General features: G+C 48.9%; 1 protein-coding gene across 1 annotated transcript; it reads right to left on the bottom strand.

The window, feature by feature from the left end:
• Positions 1 to 325: 325 nt before the first annotated feature.
• Positions 326 to 2637, bottom strand: SRGN (serglycin). Its single transcript, XM_009075521.1, has 3 exons — positions 2547 to 2637; positions 693 to 840; positions 326 to 539 (listed from the first exon to the last, which is right to left on the bottom strand). The coding sequence occupies exons 1-3, from the start codon at positions 2635 to 2637 to the stop codon at positions 326 to 328; spliced, it is 453 nt and encodes a 150-aa protein (XP_009073769.1).
• Positions 2638 to 9383: the final 6746 nt, after the last annotated feature.

A 9383-nucleotide genomic window follows, 5' to 3' on the forward strand; every position in this document is an offset into this window, starting at 1 on the left:
GCGCCAGGCGGAGCTCACCTGATCTACCTGCGCTGTGAAAGCGCAGGCGGCTCGCGGCATGTAAATTTGTCCCCTCAGAGCAGGTTTCACCCTATCACTGTGCGCCCCCCCATTGGGATGTCTGCCCCCACCACATACACACACACATGAAAAAAACAGCTCAGACTGAACAACAACGTTTTTAGTGAGTGAAAGCAGCGAAGATTCTAGAGCAAAGTTTTTATTGGCGTGGAGTTGGTTCAGAACCGCTTCACGGCTGTGGCACTGGGTCGGGCCCTGCTGAAGAGGCGAGGGAGCACACTGCTGGCACGAGGAGTCTTCGACCCTACAGGAGCAAATCCTCCTCCGATAGCTTTTGCTTCAGCCCGCTGGCTCGCGGGCCCGCCAGGAACACAGGCAGCTTCTCCTCAGAGAAGCCGTTGCTGTCACCGAGTCCTGACCCAGAGGCTGGGCCTGCTTCCATCCCAGCACTGGGCCCAGAGCCAGACTCCTCATCTGAGAGAGGGAATACGTCGCCTAACTCCTGGTATTGCTTCATCCTGAAACGCAGAGTGGCATTTTTATCTCCCGAGTGAACACACCAAAGCCTCGCAGTCCCAAGGGTGAGCCCATGCTGTGACAGGACTGTCAAGACAGGAATACCAGGCATTTTTGGGTGCTAGCATTAATGACAAATGTGCCAATGAACTTACAGGGATGGGTCTGCCACGGCAGGAAGGATCTTGTTGGCTCCACCAGTGGGCATGTAAAACCAGAGCCCCTTCTCTTCAATGCAGTTAGCAGACCAGGCATCGGGTTGGCACCTCATTCTCTTGTACCTTGTCCTCTGCATCGGAGCACCTGATGGAATAGGCCATGTGTTATTCACCAGGACCTATTAACTTCATGAGCACCTAGTAAAGCTTAATGGAGTGGAAGAAAGTAATTTGTGTGGCCCTGATTGCTCAACCAGCGAAAACTAAAGTAACCCCGAAGACATTTTAAAATGGCTACCGATATCCTAATTGACATCTCTGCCATCAGAGATATCAGGCACAGCTCACACATAGCGCCAGGAAGTCCATGGGAAATCCCACAGGAAACCACTGCCTCAGGCTGACATCGCAGCAGGGCTCGGCCCTAGCTCAGGACAGGGCAGGCTTGGCTACCTGCAGCTCTCCTTGAAGCTGGTGGAGGTATGTGAAAATCTCAGGGGACAAGGCACCTCAGCAAAGAGCTGGCTCCTGTGCTCTCCCTTCCTCTGTGGGCTCCAGCGAGGCTCCGTGCTGGCTTTGCATGCCTCAGGTCTGCCCCTGTGAGTCCAGTGGGATGAGGTCTGGTAGAGAGGTTGGAAACTCAAGGAGTGCCACGGGCAGATTTGAAGTTGGAGCACATCGCCAGAGGGGAGGCAGTTCAGGTGCCTTCTAGACGCTGCAGGGTTTTGTAAACCCACATTTCCAGTTCTGGTGCCCCCCAGGTGCCTGGTCAGGGCTGTCACTGAAATATGGGTCTTCAAAAAATACTAAAAGGAGAAAGTAAGGACTGTGTAGCAAAGATAAAAGCAGTGGCACTTCGTCCTGCCTTGCTCTCATGTAATTAATTTGTCCTGAAGCCTCCCTATGCATTCAGCTGTTGGCACTTTATTATTTTCTTGGTTTCTTGGGACTATCTTTCTATAATTACATTTCTCTATTGCCCTATATATTCTCTCAATGTACTGGATGACTTTCAGCTACCTCCTATGCTCTTCTCTAAGTGAAGAAAGATCTCATGGGTGTGATTTCCTGCTGCTCTTACAGCGTATTCCTTTGTCATACTTATTTTCTTCTCTTAGCATATTATTAAGAAGGTTCTTAATAATAGTGGCAACAAAACAAATAGCTGCAGCTGAAAAATTCGCAACTAACAGAAAGAACAGGCCGATACTCCTCAAAGATCAGCCTCTGAGTGGTAATACATGAGAGCCTATCCCTGTCACAGCCTTGTCTTGTGGACAGATTACACCCTACATGCTTGACAAGTGCTTCTGTCTCAAGAAATAAATCCATGGGGCACAAGTCAGCATGAATCAACATTTCCTTTTCACTGTTTTAGTGCTGTGTGTTGCAATATTGCACCGCATAAACTGTTTAGTTTCCTCATACTTACAGCTAGTCTCCTTCCTGCTCCCCTAAGAAAGTAGACCACAGTAGTTATGAGGATGAGAACTGTTACGTACTTTGTCCGTAACTACACAACTGACTAACAGCAGTAACCAGACCATTATGGAAGGAACATTTACAAAAACATATATTGAAATACATAGACTGAAAATACACACACATACAGTAACATACTTTATGAAGTGTTTTCTCATCAGGGCTGGGACACTGAAATGCTCCTTTGGCAAAAAGAACCTTTTCTTACCATTCCCCCTCCAGAAAATGAAATGTTAGCGAAACAGATTTTCTGTGTAGACCTTATTACCACTAGAAGAAGGCCAGTCTGAAAAATTCGGAGGCTGCTGCTTGGCCCACAGTGCATAGCCCAGAAAGAGGATTACCGAGAGAACAACCACCCCATTTTACCTTGTGCTGTGTATCCCACAAAGAGGATTAAACAAACAGCCAGGAAAATCCTCCCATTACATCTGATAACGAGCTGCATTTTGGCTGGCATCCCTCTGCTCGCAACCAGCCTTCACCACGGCTTCACCCTTCAGAACTACACTGGGGAGAGGAGATCAACTTTTGAGAAAAGGTTTCCAAAACCTCAAACCCAACCCATGACCTGCGTCACCGCTTCCTGATTGACAGAGCCGAGATGCGTACAGGAAAGCACAGCACTCTGGCCTCCCAGCCTTCAGCACTCCCAACAAAAAATCCCCTTTGCCTTCACCTCCACTTGTGCCCGAACAGAAGAGCGAACGCGGGACCCGTCGGCCGGGCAGAGGGCAGTGCCAGCAGCGTGTGCCCGCCCGGGCCCTGGACAGTGCTCAGGGGGCTCCAGGGCATTGCTGTCTCCTCTGGAGAGAAATGCAGTGCTTCGTGTTCCCTGATTTTCAGCCAACTGCATTTTGCATTGGTGCTGGCAGTGCTTTTCCCTCCCTCAAGCCCACGTCGGTCCACCGGGAAAGTTAGGAGTCAGCTACTTGCAGTTGGTGTACGTTTCACTGACTGGAAAATCAACTTTTCCACAGAAGTAAATTATCTCTGGAATTTCATGCCGGGTTTGGGGTTTTTTTTGAAACTAGGATCTTACATTTTCAAAGTAGAAGTGATAAAAATATATTAACCTAAAGAATACATTGTGGTAGAAATGTGTCAGCTCCTTTCTGGAGGGATGTAGTTGATTTGCTCGGCCGATCATCACTGTGTGGCACGAGCTTCCCAGGGAGTGTGGCAAAGGGTTTGACCACACAAGCTCCACAAAGAACCTGTCTGGAAAGCCATGAAAGAAAGCTCTTACATATCCAGATAAATGGAAGATGCCTTTCACCTGGCTCGTGCCTTTTGCTTGTGATTGTACCAGGTTCGAGTTCGCTAAAGAATAAATTGCAAACAATGAGGTTATCTAAACTGTGGAGATTTTTCTTAGTCCTCCTGTTAGCTGCTGGATTAACTGGGGCAGCAGTGTGGGCCTAATGTGCTGCAGCTCCTTTGGCAGTGCTGAGGCTGACAGTGTACGTTGTCTGTGGTTAATCTATTTTTACGTGGTGGAAAGTCCGCAGAGGCACCCGGTGGTGACCTAGTCTGAACAGTGACTTACTCCAGGGCATGGTGCTCCACCAAAACCCTGTGAAGTAGCAGAAGAGACCCCTCCAGCAGCTTCCCTCTCTGAGCTGGGGTTTACTGCCACACTAAGGGATCGAGTTGCACGTTCAGCATCGATGCAATTTTTTATGAACCTCCTCACATGGGGCTTTTTTTCTGGCATGGGAAAAATAGGAAACTCAAACCAAGCAGGTGTGGAAGGATTCACATGCAGTGGTTATTTTCACCAGCCTCATTTCTACTTTGTATTTTTAGCATCAACTCTCTTTGCTTTCTTTTGTTTAAGGCAGTGCTCAGCATCAACAGGAGGCTGGGCAAAACTGTGTGGGGAGCTGATCAGCCTCCACCTGCTGAAGTCTGCGGAAACCATCCCTGCAATAACACCTCTCGTTTTCCACTGGTCATGGACACATGCTGACCTGTTCCACACCCCTCCAGCGTGCACAACCAACCACCCACGTGGGAGAGCACCCTTCTACTGCCTATTTTTGCCCTTTCCACCAGTCTGGGGCTTTTTCCATCATGACACGAAAGCCCCACAGGATGCAGGTAGAGCAATGCCCAGCAGTGGCCATGGTGGGAGCTGGGAGAGCCCCTGGGAGTAGAGGGGAGCTGCAAACCCCTTGTATCTCGAGGAGTATCTCACTGAGCTATCTGTCTTGTACCATCAGCTGATGGGGGAACTTGTAGCACTGGCAGTTTTGCCACACAGTTTTGTTATTTTCTTCTGTGTCAGCAGCATGCCTTAGGAAATGAGATCACTTTACAGTTGGTAAGTATGGGAAGACCAAAGCAAATTTTCACCTCCACCTCATTCACACCTACGTAATGGGAGCCTGAAGGCTGTGGGGAGCATCAGCCTGTACCCATCTCCTGTCCTGCTGCACTCTACCAGGGCCCACACCCCACTGTGCTTGGCCAGCAAAGAGCAGAGAACACCTTCTTACAAGTGACTGGAGAGCTGGGTCTGAGACAGCCTGGGATGTGCAGGTCTTGAGAGCAAAGCATGCCCTTCGTGGAGCGTCATGGAGCATCATCCGTAAGCCACTTGGGGCACAAAATGGAAGTAATCAGCTCAAATGAAAAAAAAATCATCTTGGGCTAGAAGCCACAAACTGCTGAAAGTTAACACACTTTTCCTGTTTTGAAACAGAGAGCAGCACATGAGCTATACTGTATTGGAGCACTAACCTTGAAACGTGCCATGGCATGACTATCAGAGTTTAAGAGAGACAAGATTTTAAGCTAAATATTTTAAACCCACAGAAGAGAGGACAGTCAGCATACCTACGTCAGCTACCTGAAACCCACCTTCTGTAAACTGTGAGGAAAATTCATAGGATAATACTCCTGCAGAGATCCTGTGTATGTAGACTGGAAGATTAAATACCCCAACAGAATAGGCCATTAAAAAGAAGAAAATAAATGAGGAGCAGGTATTTGGGAGCACAGCTTGCTCCTGGAGCATTGCTCACGGCTACCACACTGAAGTGCTGCCGTTATTTTCAAATCACATGCAAAGCATATTTCTTAATCTGCAAAGCTCTTGCTTTGCATTTTTCTAAGGCATTAATTTGGGGACCGGGGAGCAGGCAGAGGGAGGGGGCTGCCTCAGCACTGTGCACCTGGATGCTTGCCCAGACATCCAGGACTTTTCATGACATGCCTGAAAAATCTGGGAGCAGCCTTGAGCTATAAAACACCACTTCAAAACCTAAAGTAATGAACTGCTTCTTAGTCGTAACTCTTAAGGCTGTTTTATCTCCCAGCTGGCTTCAGGAGTAGTACTAATTCAGTAGCATCACTAAATGTGGACCAGACTTCAGGAGTGCCTGTTATGAGGACATCCATTCTGCTCATGAGGGCAGGGCATGAAGGGCAAAAAAAAGAAACAAACCCCAGCACTAAGCCAGAGAGGCATCGTGGGGGGTGTTTCTGCCAGTTCTTTGGTGGACACAAACCCCTGCTCTCCTCTAACCCAGGTAAATGCTGATGGAGCAGCTCAGCCTGGAGGAGTGGTCAGATGTAGTTGTGTCAGGCTGCTTACCCTCACCAGGCAGCACAGGTTTACTTTGCAGCCTGTGTTTTCAACAAGCAGCCAGCCTGGCAGATGGACTCCCACGGGTGCACGGGCAGCCAGGGTCCCAGAGATAATCAGTGAGGTTCACAGGCAAGGCACTATCTGTCCGGGCAGGGGGTCCTGATAAGGAAGTTTCTCATTCACAACTGCTGAGAAATCAGATAAACCCTAACTGCTGTGGGGTCATTCTGCTTTCAGGGGTCAGGTTTTCCCCTGCCCTAGACGAGGGAAGCTCAATCCTGGCATCCGTGGGAATCCAAGCTGACCCCTGCACCCTCAAACACTCCTCACCAGTGGAGCAGCAAAGCCAGCAGCTGGCTGGAGCAGCCAGGGGGCCTGAAGCCCTGGGTCTTGCCTGTGATGCTCAGCCCTTTATCTGCTCCTCTGCGCAAGTGGAAATACGTATTTTGTACAGATCACTGCTCTGGGTAGCAGCCGGTACAGAAAAGGTGAAGGGAGTAAAGACAGGGAAAAAATAGAGATCTGACTGAGCACAGGGAAGAGCCTCTAAATGGCAGCTGGGTTCAACACAGCGAGCATTTGTTTTGCCCGTCTTGTCTTTCGGGAAGACAGAACAGGTTTCCTCCCCGACACTCACTGCTGAGGTGGGATGAGATTTGTGAGACCTGGACATCCAGTGTACCCTGAGCACACTGGACATCTCAGGGAGCACCCGTGAGCTGCCCTGTGAAACGCCCCCGTGTCACCCTGAGGCCCCTCAGAAGCAAGCTCCCCTCCAGGCAGGCAGCCCAGCTAGATTTAAGGATGCTTTCTGCCACCTGCTCATGCTCAACCAACCAACCTTTGATGACTGAAAGCAAAAATGTATCATGCCTCAATATAGCAAAGAGCTGACAACCGAGGGAGGAAGGTTTGGGTCAAGCTGGGGGGGATTTCTAAATCCAGCTCCGAGTAAACTGTAATTCTTAACCTGGGTCACATCTGAGCTCAGCACCACTGCTCCCACAGCATCATGGCCCATGAGCAAATGTCACCCCTGGGCCTCTCGTACCACCACCTCTGGCCCCCAAGGGCAGTATCAGGTCCTGGCCCATGAAGATAAGATTCAGATCTTGTAAGAAAGTATTAACGTTCATTGCGCAGAAGTCAGATATTTGCTGCCATCTAGATCACACAGAAGAGCAACTCCTCGTTTCTTTCCATGATGCTCACTGGGTGTACAGGGAGAGCTGGAATGCCACAGCTGCACACTGACAGGAAGCTGCAACTGCCTTTCCTCATCAGCCATCTCCCCCCCTGCCAGAAACATTAACCAAGCAACTGGCCTGGCCTTCGGGTGGAAAAAGCAGCTTTCCTCGGGGCTGGGAGCTGCGATGCTTTCTGCTTCCACACGCTGCAGCCCAGTGCAGCAAGGGGTCTTGGCTGGCAAGTTCAGGGCTACAGTTTAAAAGCAACAGCTTGTTAAGACACAACACAGCAGCCAAGCTCTGGTTACAGATTAGGGAGGCAATTTCAGCAGTTGTCCATCCTCGTTTAAAACTTCATTCCAGAGCAGCACCAGCCCCACAGTGCACGTACCCAGCCCATGGAGGGAGCAGGACCTGCACAGGGAGGCGAGGGGTCAGGGAGTCCCCTTCATGCCACAGCTCGTAGGGAAAATGCCCCTAAACCCACAAGGAATTAAAAAGGGAGAGAAGGATGATGGGACAAAGTTAAAAAGTGTTTGGGACTTATTTGCCCAGTTCCAGGTGTGGACAGGCAAGATGGATAGCAGTGTCTGACACTTGTCAGCCCTAGGTGTCTATGCACAGGCCGTTGGTAAAGAGTTGATTTCAGAATGAACTTTGCTGGCAGATTATGTTGTTCTTTACTGTCTTGCCTGCAGACCACGTGGAGGCACTCAGAGCCAGTCACCACTTCTGCCTCCTTGTCTGCGTGAGAAACGGCTTCTAGGGTGTCACTACCTCTATTCTGTAAGAAGTCCTAGCTTCCTGGTGGGAGGAGGCTCTGGGCCCACCTGTCTGCATCTTCTCATGGCTGCTGTGAAACCTCTGGTGTTTGCTGCACCCACTGGCTATCTGGGAGAGCCTCCAGGACAGCAGGCATGGCCAACACTCTGAGTGGCTTGAGACCCTGCCCAGAAACTTCTTGCTCTTGCTTCCTGCCAAGATACTTAGTGTGCAGGAAATCATCTTGTGAATTCCTCTTCTTTTTATCCCATGCATTTCACTCATGGATCTCAGAGTAACTCTGACACAAGCACTTGTACTCCTCTTAGAGTATTCAGTGACTAACACCAGCTCACTGCAGAGAATCACAGAATGTTAAGGGGTTGGTATGGACCTTAAAGATCATATAGTCACAACTGTTCCTGGCAGAGATGCCTCCTGCCAGAGCAGGTTGCTCAGGGCTTCATCCAACCTGGCTGTGAACACTGCCAGAGCTGGAGCAGCCACAGCCTCCCTGGGCACCCTGGGACAGTGCCTCACCACCCTCACAGGAAAAAATTTCTTCCTAGTATCAAATGTAAATTCCCTCTCTTTCAATTTATGTCCATTACTCCTTATCCCAACGAAGAGGAATGCTCATGCCTATCCTTCACTCATCACTCCTCCAATTTCTCTTTGTTTCAGCAAAAAATTGCATTCAAAACCTCAAACAGTGAGCCTTACATCCTGGTCTGATGCCAACTATTAAGTCTCTTTTACAGCAACAATGAGCATGTATAAAGGCTTTACATATTTTATGTTTATCAGACGCCTAAACCTCAAGCACTAAACATATTGCTAAAAACCTCAAGCACTAAACATTGCTAAAAACACCCAAGTTATTAAAGGCTTTGGCAACGAGGCACCACATTATCAGTCACTTCTCCCTAAACACTCAATGCCACAGACATTTTCTGTTTGAAGGGAAATAAGGTATTTGCCAAATGTGCTGCGTGGAGTGTCCTAGCAGTCTGTCTGGCACACCATTCAGCTTTTCAGCTGTAAAGACAGTTGTAGAATGGGTTTGAAAAAGATGCAACCAGGAAAATAGTCCTTGTCAGGAAACCACTGGCTGCTTGTATGCCTACCCGTGACAGGGAAGAGCCAAACTCCAAAATTCAACAACACTAACAGACACTTTGGACAGAGTTCCTAGGAAGTATGTAAAAGCATTTTTCAACCCAAAAATTAGTTATTTGTAGCAAGCTCTAAAGTGGCCAAAGATGTTGCAAGAGAAAGAAAGTTGACCAATGCTTCTCACCACAACTTTATGCACTTGGTTCTAATGTAACAGTCTTTAGTTCTGCGACTTGAAGCAGAAGGGTCTGCTTGGTGAGCTCCCAGACTAGCTATGTTTTCCCTTGCAGGACTACACCTGGGCCTCTTACGATGAAATGTTCATTGGAAAATGTCTAAGTAACACCAACTATCTCAGTGTTTTAAAAGCCACACACACATAAAGCTCATCTTTGCTCTCAGTGCTGAGCGAAAGCACCAAACAAAGCTGAGATGAGTCCAGCCACGTGTTAACAAGAACAGTTGCTTCCCGTTCTCTGGTGCTGGGGGTAGTCAGGCTCCTGCAGCATTTCCAGGCACGGAGCAGCAGCAGCAGCAGCAGCAGCA

This window comes from Acanthisitta chloris, unplaced genomic scaffold (assembly GCF_000695815.1).
Source record: "Acanthisitta chloris isolate BGI_N310 unplaced genomic scaffold, ASM69581v1 scaffold39625, whole genome shotgun sequence".
NCBI lineage: Eukaryota > Metazoa > Chordata > Aves > Passeriformes > Acanthisittidae > Acanthisitta > Acanthisitta chloris.

What these genes read in the sequence shown, in the direction of transcription:
- SRGN (XM_009075521.1), bottom strand. Translation starts at nt 2,637, where the DNA reads ATGCCAGCCAAAATGCAGCTCGTTATCAGATGTAATGGGAGGATTTTC. An exon ending in TGTGGGATACACAGCACAAG is followed by an intron (nt 841 to 2,546) that starts GTAAAATGGGGT and finishes CTATTCCATCAG; the next exon opens with GTGCTCCGATGCAGAGGACA. An exon ending in GCCGTGGCAGACCCATCCCT is followed by an intron (nt 540 to 692) that starts GTAAGTTCATTG and finishes TCTGCGTTTCAG; the next exon opens with GATGAAGCAATACCAGGAGT.